At 37.4% G+C, this 16,476-nt stretch overlaps 1 protein-coding gene across 5 annotated transcripts in view; it reads left to right on the top strand.

Moving 5' to 3' along the window:
* The window catches only part of PPP1R9A (protein phosphatase 1 regulatory subunit 9A), a 127,435-nt gene that overhangs the window by 84,433 nt on the left and 26,526 nt on the right, over nucleotides 1–16,476 (top strand). For all 5 annotated transcript variants that reach the window (XM_056485754.1, XM_056485757.1, XM_056485756.1 and 2 more), the window contains exons 6-9: nucleotides 536–671; nucleotides 8,867–9,022; nucleotides 14,329–14,382; nucleotides 16,194–16,423. In XM_056485754.1, coding sequence (XP_056341729.1) covers nucleotides 536–671; nucleotides 8,867–9,022; nucleotides 14,329–14,382; nucleotides 16,194–16,423 — 576 coding nt within the window. The remainder of the gene's footprint in view (nucleotides 1–535; nucleotides 672–8,866; nucleotides 9,023–14,328; nucleotides 14,383–16,193; nucleotides 16,424–16,476) is intronic.

Here is a 16,476-nt window from a genome sequence, read left to right as displayed (position 1 = left end):
TTCATGAAATAAAAGACAGATTTAAATGCAGCTGAAAATTAAGGAAATAGCGTCTGTCAGATTTTAAAATGTGGAAATAGATTCTGTTTTCTAGACTGGAGTAAGACAAATAAAAAAGCTCAAAAATGGAAGATAACTCTAAGTCAGGGTGGGAGGGAGTTACTCTGATGCATGTTCCTTTGACTATAATCTGCCATAAGTGTGCCTATGCTCTTACTGTGCATCCATAACAGTCTGGTCTTCTGTAGCCTTCTGGAGAATGCATGGCTCTAAAGGGCATGGAAGTGATTATACTTTACTGAAACTTGGAGTGGGGGTTTGTAATGGTCCCTTTTATGTACCCCTCCTGTCATGGTCCGATCATTGCTGCTCCTGCACGCAGTGCCCTTATGACAGATCTCATCCACAGAACACATCTGAAACAATCAAAACTACACATCTTTGAAGAAAAAGGCTACCCTCTGTACTAGAAATGGCTAGAACCCAAGAACTTCAGTAAACAGTAGGAGTAATATTTTTTCATTGTTTTGTATAGGTTTGTAATTGGACGAGAAAAGCCGGGACAAGTGAGTGAGGTTGCGCAGCTGATTAGCCAAACTCTAGAGCAAGAGCGTCGCCAGAGAGAGCTGCTGGAGCAGCATTATGCACAGTATGATGCAGATGATGATGAGGTAACAGACTGTCCAGTGTTTCACTGTTGGTGTTTTCTAATGTTCTGTTTTCTCTCCCTAATTCCTTCATTTTACTTAGCACTCAGAGGTCAACTTTTGGACCTTTCCATTACCTTTGCTGATGATTTTTACAGATTTTGATCTCTTAATTGAGAACAAATTTATAGAAACACTCTTCATCATGGATTCAGAGTATTTGTTTTGTTCCAGAAGAGCAAATATCAAGTTGGTTGATGCTTCTGTAAGCGTTCCTCTTCCTTGAAAGCATATACCTTTCTGAAATAAGAGACTAAAATTTGTTTGGTTGTGCACTGAAACATTAAAAGTTTTGTGAAAACTGGTAGAAATTACCTTCTAACTTCTGAGGGGTTAAGCAAGTTGGTTTTTTTTCTAGAATAATTTATATTCTTCTTAAGTCAGAATGTTTTCTGAAATTCTGGGCGAGACCCCTCCTTCCACATGCTATGATTTTGTTTCTGTGTGCACAGATACTCCTCAGGATAGTGAATTAGATTACCTTGTCTAAAGTGTATATTCATGCTTGCAATTAGTGCCTGATGTCCCATTATAAAGGTTTTGAAAGTAACAACTCTGTACAGTAAAATTTCCATAATTTCTTTCCATTCCTAGTATACCTAAATACTAAGATACTTGGGAAGATTACTTTGAGAGCTTTTTTAGAGACTACTGCTGTCTGTGTTACTCCCTAAATTAGCTGCTGGGTTTTGTTAAACTGCTTCCATATAGCTCAAGCATACTGTCATCATTTCACATCATCTTGAGTAATATTATTTAAAATGCTGGACACCATGTAATTGTGTGTTTTCGTCCTGAGCCAGTTTTTTGGGTTTTTTGTGTGTAAGGGAACAGTCGATAAGGGGAGATAGAGAATTCATTATATGCATTTATTTCAGGTTATTTTTTTTCTTTTTAGAAAAAAAATACTCTTGGCATAAAATCAGGATATACTCAGATTTTGAAACATGCTGTTAAAATACCAATATATCAGAACAATCAGAAGTAAACAGACTAAGTAAAAATCCTGTCTAGCCAGTATTGCTTTCACTTACTGTGATTTCCACTGATATTGAGAATAAAAATATTTCTATATGTCTTAGAATTAATCCTGTCACAGGGACATATGTAACTCGTATAAATAAGAGCTGTACGTAACATGCATATGTAGGTATGTTTGTGAGAGACCATGAAGGATGAAAAATCCATATCCTCTCTGTTCCCTCCTCAAACTACAGAAACATGCAAGTCTTCTAACTTCTCTTTAGTCTAGAATTAAATTCAAGAGAAGTTTCTTGAAGGAACTCTCTTAAAAGATCTTCAAAAACAAAATGGATCAACTAGCCTTTGTGAAAAGAGACTTCTCAGAACTCATCACAGTGTGCTGTAGATGTCAGGGTTCAAGACCTCCAGTACCATTTGTGGTGAGCATAGTCTGATGGCTTTCATATAGCAAGAGAGCTGTGTCCTAAATGCCTGGTGATCAAATGTTTCTCACTGCCTATTGCATGTAGGGTGTGTGGCTGGCCTGTGTGTGATTGATGCATTACACACCTTTTATCTGTGGGACACATCCACCTGCAAAAAAATCTCAAATGTTTGTGTTTCTTACCTTCACACACCACACCGGTGGCGTTACTCAAGATCTGGCAATAAAGAAAGTGTTAAACCCATATTGATCAACTGTCTGGTAGTACATCTGCCTTCAGTAGGGATTGATGCTGTGAAGGTTTTGATGGTGATACTGTCACTCTGATGGCCATGCAGGTGTTTTCAGTACAGTACTGAAAGAGGACAGGAATTAGTAGTATCAGGTACTTTTTGTGGTGTGTCTTGCCCTTGCAATTTGGTGATTGCAAGCTCTTAAGTCCTGTTCACTGCATAAATTTTTCACAAAAGATACTAAATTCACAAAGTGTTTTCTGTTGGTAGTGCCTTTGGATCATAGAGAGAAAAATAAAATTGGACAAGTTTTCCCCAGATTTTTCCATAATTACAAGAGTTAAAGGTGTCTTTTCTTATTCTAGTACTGAGGATGGTGACCATCTCTGTGACTATGACATGATTTTGCAATGGTCTTTGGAGTGCAGAGTTTTGTGTTGCATATGAGGAAAGGAGGAAGAAATGGAAAGATCTCCAGGGGAGATCCAGATGATGTCATCAACTGTATCTTTGGAAAGAGAATGAATTAGGTCTGAGAGCAAATGCAGTTCTTAAAAACTACATTGGGATCATGGAAGGTCATACCCATTTCCTGCTTGATGCCATATATGTATTTGGGGCGTGGATGGTAAACATTTTCACAATAAATGCTGAGGTTTAGTTACTAAGGTATGCAGTGTAGCATTTTCCCTTTCTTAACTAAGAGACTTACCAGAAATAGATTTTATTGAATACCTGCAGTAATCCAGAACATAACTATTTTTTTTGTCACCTGGCTATGCCATCCAGGTCTACTCACATAACTTGCACCATTCCCAGACAGGTGGTATGATGTAAACTGTGATCTAATGCACACCAGCCACAGCTCAAAAGACATTTTTGGTCACTACAAGCACTTCTGCTCCATTTATTGTCAAATACAAGCATTACTTCTTCAAGCTTACCTTGCTCTGAGTGGACAAGTCTGGCTGGGTTTATGTTGCTGCCAGACTCTCCCCCACCAGCCCTGTAATTCTTTGGTTCTGGTAAGCAGAGCACCTTTTGGGCAAGAAAATCTCAGTTTGTACTGGCTGAATGAGTATCTACAAAACTACTACTACCCTTTTGAGTCTGTTTTATCAAAGGAATAGTGACTCTGACAGCATGGAGTTCAGGAGTATTTGGATTGCCAGTGTAAGGAGCTTGGCATTGAAGCAGTGCAAAACTACACGAGTTGCTCAGTCTCAGAGCTGTCAAGCCATCCTGTAAATTTTGCTACACTAATTTAAAATATGGTAACATGGATCTCCAAGTAGTGTGCTGCATAAATAAAAAAGAAAATTATCTTGAGGCTGCCAAATTCTGAGGCTCAGAGGCTTTACCATAAGGACAGCAATAACATTTTAAGTTTTCCTGAGCAGGAAGTCAGTGATCTTGTTGGAGTCCTGGAGTCAGGACACACGACTCGTGTTTGTTAGAGCTGGTTAAATCACAGGAAGAGAATGCATGCCAGACATGTGCAAGTTCTGGTGTTTTATCTTGCTGTGTCACCAGCTGGCTGGATTTCCTCTGTTTTGGAACTTCTGACAGTTCATAGCCTAAGGAATATGTAGGTATTTTAGAAGGATCCAAGTTCTTTGAAAAAGCAGCATTCTGAGACAGTTTTTTTTTTTTTTTCTGCGAGCTAGTGGGCAGTGGACTTGAGTTAGATACTAAATTTAGAGATGCAGTGTTAGCCTACTACCTTTTCATTCCATTGCCTTGCAGGAATGTTCCCTGACAGCTATTTGTTGGGAAAGATTTACACTAATACATAGTGTTTCTAAAACATACATCAGTTACTGTGTAAGTAATACTGAAAACTCATCATTTACTATATAAATACCCTGCATCTCTGCATTTCAGAATCTTCTGTTACCATGGGTTGTAGGATGCTTTCAGATGCTCCTTCACTTAAGTTTTTGCATGGAAACATAAAGCCCTTGTGCAGAACTGATGAACATTAAAAGAAAATGGATGTTCACAGTGGAGTCCATGCAAAGACTAGCAAAGTGTGCATCAGCTCATAATTTGTTGTTAAGCTCCCACAAGTCAAGCAGTTAAGCCAGTAGTATCAGCTATTTCTCAAGTGTCACATACAATTGCAGCAGTGGCATTTCCTAGTGAGTCTGTGCTAATCACAGTAAAGCTGGGAGAGTATGTTGCCTCGAGATAGCCTGCTGCAGTTTGCTCATCACCAGTTTGTCTAGCTTCCTAAAATCCCACAACCTTTTAATTTGTAGCATCCTATCAGAAAATAAAGCTCAAAGGCTTTGAAGTAGGCACTGTCTTTGTATTTCCTACTTAGTGTGCTAAGTATGACCTGAATCTCTATCTTTGACTGAAACCTTTTGAATTCCCTGTGTTAACACAATGTTCTCACAATGTTCTGTGCACATGAGTCAAATTCTGACATTTCTTGGAATTTTGATTTGAATTGGTATTATCTTTTTCATGTTCTACAGCAAATGACAAAAGTCACATAAGGCAAATGACCTGTTCCCCAGAATGCTGCAGGGGGTGATGCAAAATGTGAAATGAGTAATATATTTCAGGATTCTGTTCACTCTGTGACAACAGACAAGTAGCTAAATGCAAGTGATGTTTTAATCTATTTTAATATCACTAACAGTAAAATGAATATTATTTTCATTTTAAATTCTGATTCTTTAGGACATGCTGAGAGCAAAGCAACATTTAGAACTGTTGAAGAAAATCTTGACACACGCAAAAAAAAAAAATAAAAAAGTGGCAATGTACTTGAATGTCTAACATCCTAAGAGTGCATTTGCTAAACCAGATCTTTCAGAGAGTACATTTTTTCCAACATCATTAATACGATGCACTCCTGTAAGAGCAGTGGTTATTACTATACCATTGTGTTTTTCTTCACTCTTTTGAAAGAATTAAATGTAAGCCATCAAAGAAAAAAATCAAATGAAGAGATGGGCTCGAGTTATTTTTATAGTTCTTCAAATAGTGTTCCCTGATTGTGGGAGAGTTTCAGCAGGAACAAAAGCTGTAGCTTGATGCAGCCTTTGTTATGATGATTTGGGGAAGGTCTGTCTGCATTTTCCTGGCTGGTGCTGCAGCTCCTTCTTTTTGGTTGGGAGTGTTAGGCACATTTCAGAAATTTTCTATTAAGGCAGTTAAACAATGGAAGTAGCACATTTTCCCTTTAGAAGTGGAAGATTGCAGCTCATGTTGATAATCTGATGCTATTAGCTGTGATAGCATATAGCAGAATGGAATGGCTAATACCAAAAGCTGTTGCTTTGGATGGGACAAGCTTAAGCCTAGGTGCTACTGAAATGAGAAACAGGCTTTTATGTGGATGAGATCTGCTCACCAGCACAGAATAGAGAGTCTGAGATTTTCCTTCAAGAGCATGTAAGTTTTCATTGACTGTGGAGTAAAAAATACTATTGCTGTTGCCAGCTAAGGAAGCAAAATGTATTGCAGGGAACCTCAGGGAGTTACAATGACAACTCTTACCTCACAGTGCTTTGTTATTTGAAGTAATACAACTTCTTTCCTGTGCCTTGCTCCTCCTTGTAAAATAGTGAATTTCACATTCTAGCTGACTGGCACAGTGTCTGAACAAACACCTTCTGGTTATTTCATGTGGTACAAAAGTCAGCAGACAGAATTTTTTTCAGAGAAAGTGTGTTTCATGTAGTTTATAATGTATATTTCCTCAGTGTAAACATTGGTTCTCTTGAACCTGTAATTTGTTTTTCATGTGAAGGTAAGATGAAATCCCTTTATTTGGAAGACAAAAGCAAAAGTCTCATTTATTTCTGTGTTCAGTAATGTGTTCTTGTCGTCCTGGTGTCTTGTTTACTTGAGATGTGCTTTGCTTTGACAGCTACTTTTTTTCATTAATTGAAACAAAATGGCTGTGTTCATTGACACTTATTATGTACAACTTGAAGAAAGATTTCCCTTCGTGTTCATTTTTAGCTGCCTGATGTTCCTCTTCAAACACTGGCTCCTGAGGCCAGTAGAATATTGTCTGCTCTTGAATTTTTCCCCAATAATTTACTCCTTCATGTGTGTTCATTTTTCTTTTTGTATTCATTACTTCTTCTTAGTTTAAGTCCTTGAAGAAATCAGTTTTAACTAAATTCATATGTTTTATTCCTTGACAAATTGGTAAATGTAATTGGGATTTTGTATTAAAATACTCTTTTAAATTGCACATGTAGCTGAGCCATATCTGTTTTGTTTTATATAAGCAAGGCATGAGTTTACTGGTTAATGATCCTGTTTCTGCATCCTCTTTGCACGCTTCAGACATTTCCTTGCCACTGCTGATGGACCTGCCAGGATTTTGTTTTTAATGCAGAAGTTACAGTTGTGTATTACCTTATTTTTTTCAGGGATAATGACTGCAAAATGGAAAGTACATGGACTGTTAGGTCTTTGTCCCCACAAAAGTTGATTTCTCTGAAATCTCAGTGTGATTTTAAGAGTTAGTCTTTCTGCTTCTGCTTGCCCTCATGGTGTGTGAAGGTGGTTTTGCATGCTCCTGGAAAGAACCAGGAGAATTAGTAGCCAGATTTTCAGTCTAGACAGCTACTGCACATAGCCAGGGACAATAAAATAGAAACAGAAGTAACTACAAGTATAGTGTAACAGAGGACTTTTTTTGTGTGTGCAGGAGATCTAAGCATACAGAATGACAATTTCAGGTGTTTTGTTTAGCTGTAATGCTTACACACCTGAAAACTCCAGTGAGATAGACTGAGTATTCTTTACTTCCCTTAAATAAGGAAAGAAGAAACAAAACCAGCTGTTAGCTTTATTTGTAGAAAACTATTGAGATTCTTAGGCATATATGCTTAGTAGGTATGAAGTATATAAAATAAATTATTACTGTTTATTTCATTGGAGAATATGTCACTATTTATAAAGACAGCAATTACTTACTAAAAATGTGCCTTGCTTTACAGTGACCATATTAAAGTATGGATGTGCATGCTGGGGACTTACCTTCTTTTTAGTAGTTCTTTCAACATCATAAAGTTTTACAGGACTATTTTATGCTTTCTGTGAGTTTTGTCTTTGTTTTTTAAAACTTAAGTGGTTAAAAGAATGAAGAATGTAGGTTTTTCATTATCTTTAAAGGTTCTTTTTAACCCAGACCGTTCTATGATTCTATGTGCTGTCTGTGTATACCTGTGCACTGCTTTTTGGTGAAAGAGATTCACATAAGCCTGAACAACAGCTGAGAAACTGAATTAAGGTGGGAAGCTGAGGTTTGAACTTTTGTTCAAACATCTGAGTTCTTGCTTCTTGTTTTGAGAAGTCCCTTTGTCACAAAAATGACACTGATAAACAGTTTTAGCGCTATGGGGAATATACTTCTAATAATAATACATGTTTCATCTCAGGAGCTGAAAGCTCATGTAGAGAAGCTTTGAATAGTTTCGTCAAAATTTTGGTGGTGTTACTGTATAAACATGAAAAAGACTGCACTGGTCCCCCCGCCCTTCCTTTTCCATGTATTTATTTAGTCCCAAACCTTACAAATCCAGATGTGGTCCTGAGGGAAGTGTTGGCTTTAGAATGTGCTTGCAGAGTCATCTGCACAGCCAGCAGGCTGCTTGTGATCCATACAGCCTGTACTCCAGCTTCCAGAGGGAGCCCTGCAGCAGCAAGGTGGTGCCATTCACCTTAGGGGTGGGGAGAGGTGAGCACAGACATGTGCTGAGTAGGCAGCTCGGGGTTCAATATTGCAAACTTTTTCTTTTCAATAATGTTGTTTTATTTTGTTTGTTCTTGAGATACTGATTGCAGCTCACAAATTTTTCAAAATTCTGTTTTGTCAGCAAATTGTTTGCAGCTCATGGTTTACCAGCCCAGGAAACACCCACATTTTTTGTTCAAAACTAGTTCAAAGGAGCTTTTCAGGGTGAAAATTGAGTAAACTCTGGCTTCAGACTCTGAACTTGTCTCTGACACTCGGTTACTTTTTCCTGCTGTTGTCTTTCTGCGTGGGTGTGACTTTTCTAGCATTAATTTGTTTATAAAGAACAAACCAATGAATTTTCAAATTCAGCATGAAATATCACTGGAGAATTATTTCATCCAGATGACTTTACTAACGAGTAATCAAGATCCTTTTGGTTGTATTCTGCTTTTTTTATGTTTGGAAAAGATTCCTTGTTAAGTCTGAAATAATTTTGGAGAGTTCTTCCAATGGAAAAGAGGTCTCACTTGGAAAAGAATGAAACCACCAAAATACAGGGCTGGTAGTGCTTGAGAACTGAGTTATTAGTGCTTAAGATACTGTTTTCTCTCTTAATGTACTGAAATACTACTGTGGAGTTACATTTTATCTGGTAGAATTCATCAGTACTGGGGTTATAGCTAAAGAGAAATATAACTTTTTTTGTATGCAGAATGCTGTGATTGCACAGTATCTTAATTGCTCTTTGAATAGTCTCTGCATAATAAGAGGGTAACTGGAGTTTCTTAAATGCTATAAAATTAAGACAGGGGAATATGCTACAGATGAAGAAGATGAAGACATGGGACCTGTCCTTCCAGGAGGTGACATGGCTATTGAAGTGTTCGATCTCCCTGAAAATGATGACATGTTCTCCCCCAGTGATGTGGACACCAGCAAACTTGCTCACAAATTCAAAGAAGTAAGTTATATATCAGAAAATACTCAACCCAATTTTTAGTTCCCTCAGTGCTCAGGGCTTGGGATTTTTCTCTTGAAAAGTAGAGTGGTTTTTGTATGCTTAGTACTTTGAAATTGTTTAAAAATTTTTGCTTGAAAGAACAACTGTCCTTTTGAGATATTTTGGCATCAGCTTTCAGGTGACTGCTGTATTGATGAGGGTATTATAAATTAACTTTTCAATATAGGAGTTACTCTGCCTCAGCACTTAGTTTGACAGCACAGACAACATGCGAGTTAATTCATCGCTAGCAGAATGCTGGGGTTTGGAGTTGGTTTTTTTGTTGGTTGGTTTGGTTTGCTTTGGTTTTGTAAGATTCTAATAAAAGATGATAGGGAAAACCAAACGAGAAATGTTAAATTTCACTGAAGAGAGACATGGGAAACTCATCCTTTACCCTTACACAGTAACTCATCAGTGTACAGCTGTGTCATATGTTTGGCCATGTGTTTAGGAAGATGCTCTATTGGGGAAGCAGCCATACTTCAAGATGGCATTTTACTAAAGTTTCACCAAAGCCAAGTTTATAGTTAGGGAGTATAGCATCTACCTGTATTGTGATGTTCATGGAATTAATATAATTTTACATACCAAAGTACAGAGGAACATTTCTCCTGCATTTTAGGCTGTGCATTTGATGTGGCTTCTTTTTAAAGTTTTCCTGAATTCTCATGCAAATAAAGATATGAAGCAATGGATGTACTTAAGCTGAGTGAGGCAGTAAAGAATTATTTTTTTTTTTTTTAAAACACAGGAAGATGGAAGGGTTGAAAGTAGCCAAAATCTCACAGGAGATTTAAGCAACAGAACCTGGACCCAGATAGGAGTTTTAAAATACCAGGACTCTCTTTTTATTCTTCTCCACTTATCCTCTTGCCATCACTCAAACCAGATATTTTATCTTGTATATTGTTACTACCCTCTAGTGAGAGTCGTGTGTGGAAAGTAATCAGTCAGTAGTGAGCCACAGGTCTTTCTTTTCCTTTTCTGCTGAGAGCCCTTACAGCCATTGGATGCCTATTGTTATTCATTTTTGGTTCCTGAAAATTTTTTACATTACTTAAATTATATTTTCTCACTCCATATTTTGAGTTTCAGGGTCTTACATGAATGAGCAAAACATTTTACTTCATTTTCTAGTACTTAGCATCATATGTAGAAATACAGTCTCAAAGCAGTGGGAAAATGCTGCCACTCTCCGTGTGCCAGCAAGTTTTCCAAGGCAGTGCAAAACACAAGTGCAGTGATGGGCAGGAAACTCACCTTTGAATAAATTAGTTTAAATCTCTGCTTGAATACAGCTTCCATTAACTCAGGCTATTGCCATACTCAAGCTTGTCCAGGCTGATTTGAAGTTATTTGCAGACCTGTTGTCTGTTATGTCCTTAAAACGCTGTTCTAGAGACCAGATGAAGGTTTGGGATACTCGAGTGTAAGTGTAGATGAGAGCCTAAGAAGAAAACATGAAATGCTCCTGTCTGAGTGGACTCTTTCAGCAGCCCACACAGTTACTGCTGATATGAGCACACCACTTCTGTTTCACTGATTGTCTTTAAGAGTACACAGCTGCATTTTATTGGCTGATGCCGAGTCAGTGCATGTATTTTTCTTGGTATTTGCCCTGAATTCTTTCAACACTAGAGGACTTGTTCATGGTCACACTGCACAAGCCCACACAGTGTTTTCTGGAATTGTATTTAAAGAATAACTGTTCTTTCTTGTTCTTACTCCAGAGATTAATGAAAGTATTAGGCAAGTGGGTAGGACATAATCTTTAAGCATAATAGTTTGACCTAATTAGTAGAATTCAGTCTTTGCAACAAAAAATGTGTTCCCATACTCTGAGAGCACTCTTAGTTAAAATGCCTTGCTTTTGGAATGAAATTCAGAAGAGAGATGGGCATTCCTGGGTGAATCACAGTCCTTCTGAAAGTCTTGTTTCCTTGGCTGCAAAACAGGAAAAATACGACTATTTTTCTTAACTGCTTTGAGAGAAGGAGCTAGAAACTTTATTTTAACTGTGATGATTGAAGAGAGACAAGATTTTTAGGGAGAAGGGAAATTTATGTAAGAATTCATTATTTCATGTTTTAATGATATATATCAAGAATGGATGATTATTATATGCAAAAAATATATAATGATATTACATAAAAATCGTCAAGGTGATTGTTAGATTCTATTGCATGCTTTCCTTCCCAGTGTACTCCTGATATTTTAACATCTGCTAGACTTTCATCCCATTCTATCTTTTGCAGTCTTGATTAATTCAATCCATTTTCTCTCTGAAAGTTACCTTTTATAACAAGTTTCATTATTTTGTAGAAAATTAATCAGCTTTTCAAGACATACTTGAATAGGAAATGTGCCAAAAAAATACTCATAATGTCTTTGTTAAAGTGAAGTCTTCATGATTTTATATTAACTTAAAAACCAAAAAAAAAGTACAAAACAGTATCTGCCAAGAATTTGTCTGTCATTAAATAGGACATGGAATAAAGATTTCTGATCCTTCTTTAAAAATTTTAGCTATGGAGTCCAGATTTTCTTGCCAAATAGTTGATCTTGCCTGTTTAGTCTAACCTATAAATGTGTATTTCTCATCTATTCTACAGACATAATTAATTCCTTTTTTTTGAAAAAAAAAAAGTACATATCCAGCTACACATTTTTTGTTAAGCAGAAAAATGTCTTCTTTCTTCTGCCTCAGTGGGATCTGCTGTACCATGTACTGATTCAATGATCTGACTGGGTACTCAGTATTCATTTTTTTAAACTTAATAACTGAGAGCACAAAAATAACTGTTAAAAACCATATGTACCTGAGCAGATTGGCATTTATGCAACAATTTGGAGTTTATTTGTATATAATAATAAGCTCCTTAAGTGCTCTGTATGGGTTTGTGGGGTTTTAGGAGAGATGGGAGTGGACTGTCAGGGGGTGGCCTAAGGCTTTGAGTCTTGGCTCTTCAATCTCATTATTAAGTCTGAAAAGGGGAAAATCTAGCTCATCTATTATTCCCCTGATTTTGTCTCATCCCAGAACAGTGTAGCAGAACTAAGCAAAGGGTTGGGCATTTTATAAACTCCATGATGTTTTGAGAAAGCTTTTCAATAATTTTTCACTATTAACAAGAATTCAATAGGGAGAAAAACTGTTCTCAGTCTCTGAAAAGTGTAGATCAGAAGCTTGAATGACTGAGCTCAAAAATTGCCAGTAGCCTCTTGCAAATGCTAATTAAAATATCTTCTTTTTTTCCTCTAATATTTATATAAAAAGGTATATGTCCTTCTCAGCTTCTTGGCTACTAGGTGCAGCAGCTTCACTGGCAAGCTCCAAGTGCCCTGTTCCCAGCTGCTCTGGCACCTCTCCATCCTGGAGCAGTGGCCCTGCTCCCCTGTGGCACTTCCCCAGGAGCCCTGTGGTCCATGGGTGGGTTACCTGTGTTTCTGCAAGCTGCTCTAGTCGGTGCCTGGTTTCATTTGAAATGAAATCTTACATCTGCTCCCACTGAGCACATGTAGAGTCATAACACTTCTCAGTGCAAAGTCAAAAAGTGAGTGTAAGTAACAGATGACATGGGGATGAGAAGTTCTTACAGCCTCCTCTGGAGACCATGACTGAGAAATGAGCATTGGAAAGAATATTCCTAAATGGAGCCAGTGAATCAGCATCTCCTTTTTTCTGTCCAACATAAATTGAGCAATTCTCCACCTTAGAGGAGTAGATTTATTTAGATTTATTAAGACTGATATGCAAACCAAACTGCATCTGAGAGTGTGCATTTCCTAGGCCACAAGAAGGGGCATTCAAGAGACTTCATGAAAAGGGAATTTCTAAATTAACTTGGAATTTTTCAGAGATACTTGTACTGGTCAGCTCAGTGAAAACTCCTGTTACTTCAAAAATTATTCCTCTCTTCCAGAAGAACTTCTCATTTGATTAATTTACACATTTTCTTACTAACAACTACTTCTTCAAGAATGTAGCCATTGCTTCACCAGAAATGTTAGTTTCTGGTTCAGCACAATGACCTCATATACTCTATTAGCTCAGCATCAGCTATTCCCAAAAGTTCATGTTTGTCTTGTCAAAGAAGTAACCTGCATGTAAAACATGTTTTCCCATAACTATTCCTTCTATTCATAAATAATGGGTGATGCCTTATCTCCAGTGCAGTGCTGGCTCAGTAATTCACGTTTTGCCCTTGCCCTCAGCTCCATACCCAGCATACCCAAGTTATTGATTCAGTGTCAGGTTTTGGGGCCTGTCAGTGGTTTGTCCATGCTGCCTGCTTTAAATAGTGCAGCAGCAGGGATTGGGGTGCAGGCCAGTATTGGTACATGTGCATGGTCATTTCCATTTGGATTAGGGCTATGCTGTTGAAGCTGTGGTTCAATTTGTAGTTCAGAGCGTTCCTGAAGCCTGTGAATAGCAGACCTTTGTGGTAAAACTACAGGTGTTTCAGGACATTGCCTAATACACTCAGTAGTGACTGTTCACAGGAGCAGACCAGTGTAGGTTAGTACAGGAGAAATCCCACAGCAGGTGTGCAGGTGGATGCCAGGTCCTCCACACCAACCCTTTCCCTGTACAGATGCCCTGTTGTTGTGGCTGCTTGGTGATATAACTACAACCTTTAGCACACTGCCTGGGCTGTTAATCTGCTTGCAATTGCTTTGTTGCTTGAATGCTGTTGCTGTTATTTACAGTTTCTCTGTGTAACTGCTCTCAATTGAGATTAGCTGGCTTGAGCAGAGTAACTGCAGCTATTGGTGAAGGATAACATCAGTTTACCTTTCTTCTTGCATGAAGTAAATGTGTGGAATCTTCCCTCAAGGTTTTCCTGACTTCTTGAGTTGTTAAATCACTTATTTCCATATTTGCTTATTTGTAATGTGCCTGCTTTAATCAGTGCAGTGGGACTGTCAGCACTGGGACATACTTCACATTCACATCAGAGGAAAGCAAAGCCCAGCAGGATAACATCTATTTTTTTTTAAAAACATAAGACATTTGGTTTTGCTAAACAGATTGGATGTTCTGATTTCAAATTATGAGTGGTTAGACGGCATCCTATCTTTAATTAGGTTGCACAGTCTGAGTCATTTTGCAAGCTAGACATTTTAATTTACAATCTACTGCACTGCAGCACTCTTCGGGGCCTTCTGCTGTGTAATAAGGTATTCCACTTGCAGCACAGGCTTTAAAAATACCGGAGTACTCTCTGTGACTTCACTTGTTTATTTTGTATTTTCAATTCTAGTTGCAAATCAAACATGCAGTTACAGAAGCTGAAATTCAGAAGCTGAAGACAAAGGTAAGAATCAATATATGGTTAATATGTGATGTTATTTTTCTTTATGCGAAATCAGATCTGAAGATGTATCTTCATGTGGGTGGAGAAGTCAACATCCTTATTAAAGGCTGATTAAGAAGCACAGTGTTTCAGCTAAATCTTGTCTTGGTGCATATTCTTTATTCCAAGTTTCAAGTAAAAATCTTAAGTGCTGCTATTAAAAGAAAGTGGCAACTTTTGTAGCTTCAGTTAAGCATGTTTTAAGGGGTATCATAATGACTAAATGGCAGATTACTAGTTTTAAAATTCTGATGCATTTTTTCAGGTTTTAAAATTATATTTGGATTGAATATTCAAGTTGAAGTTAGTAGGTTTTTTATTTACCAGTGATGTTAAAGTATCCCTACGCTATTTTCCGTTATCGGCCTTTTTTAAAAACCTGGTTTGTTTAGAGGTATTTAATAGAAATTATTTCTATACACAGAAGAAAAAGTGTTGTTTCATATTGTTTCAGCTCTTTTTAAAAGATAGTCTAGGAAGGAAAAATATGATCAGTTTAAAAGAAAACATTATCTCACAATCAGTTGCTATTTAATAAATTAAATTTGCTACAGCAATAAAAAGAATTGGTTTTTTTTTTGTACCAGGGTAACCTTTATGGGAACCTATCTGATTATTCAGTTGTTCAGCAATACTAGGTTTTATAATGACATCCTTCTCTTTGAATTTGATTACATTTTAAAGGAAATAAAAATAAGAAAAAGAGAAAATTGTACTTCAGAAAAAGATTTTAGATTATTATTTCTTTCCAGCAGCATTTGCACTGCCTGTGTATTTTGCATAGTGCTTATCAAATCTGCATAAATTACTGTTAAAAAAAAAATTCAGAGTGCAACTGTAAGGACAATTTCTGTTGTCCTGTCTCAGTCCAGAAAGTCAAAAATCTCCTCTGCTTTCCAGTTCCATTCTAGCAATTGGAGCCACTCTGTCGATCCCTTGGGATTGTGCCAAGGCCCATTGACTTGATGGCATCAGTGTGTGGGTGTAAACATTCATCTGTGCAAATCCATTTGCAAAATTTTAGGGTTAATGTGCCTTTAGTGTTGGACCTTTTTACCTCATCTTTTCAATAGAGCTGAAGAAAATGTGACTAATTTAGGTTTATTACTGATAAAACTGAAAACAAGTTAATTTTTTCGGTGTGTGTCATCCATGATGCTAGCAGAACTGCCTAGAACAAATTCAAAACTCTTGATAAATAAATAGGGATGTTATGGCATTTTCTTTCACAAAATTCTAGGAGGTACATCACACAAGATGCTGTATAACCCTATCCTTATCCAGTACCAAACACTGAAACCTGCAGGTAGCTTCAGTTAGGAAATGAGAACCCTAGCACAAAAGAAATTCTGGAAATCAAATTCTCCCTTCCCAAAATAAGAAATGTCATCATTTTTTCAAAGTGTGTGAATGCTTTATAGCACCTGAGTCACATGCACAAAGCAAAACACATCCCATGTGATGGCTGATTAACCCTGCAGTTTGCCTGAGTACTCCACTATTGACATTTTTAAATGTCAGCCAGTCAAATAGGTTAGTATAACCCAGACAAGCATAGAACACTGGAACACTGAGCAAAAACTCTGCTTGGTTTTATGAGGAAGAATAATACATGTATCAGTCTGTTTTCTTTGTCCTGGAGCATTGTTCCCACTGCTAGCATATTACTGTCATAGTTAACTGATTTACTGATTCTCTCTATTTGCGTTGTTTGAATTAATCCTAAACTATTTGCTGTTTCTAATGGACTGCATCTCCACTCCTTTGTTCAGCTCCAGGCTGCTGAGAATGAGAAGGTGAGGTGGGAATTGGAGAAGACCCAACTCCAGCAGAACATTGAGGAGAATAAGGAAAGGATGATGAAATTAGAGAGTTATTGGATTGAGGCACAAACCCTGTGTCACACAGTGAATGAGCACCTCAAGGAGACGCAAAGCCAGTATCAGGCTCTGGAGAAGAAGTATAACAAGGCAAAGAAATTAATCAAGGATTTTCAGCAAAAGTAAGCAGCTACACCAGGCTCAGAAAATTACTTAGTGGCCAGATAGAAAATAT

Source organism: Oenanthe melanoleuca, chromosome 2 (genome assembly GCF_029582105.1).
Source record: "Oenanthe melanoleuca isolate GR-GAL-2019-014 chromosome 2, OMel1.0, whole genome shotgun sequence".
Lineage (NCBI taxonomy): Eukaryota > Metazoa > Chordata > Aves > Passeriformes > Muscicapidae > Oenanthe > Oenanthe melanoleuca.
This window is presented reverse-complemented; position numbering and strand designations above follow the sequence as displayed.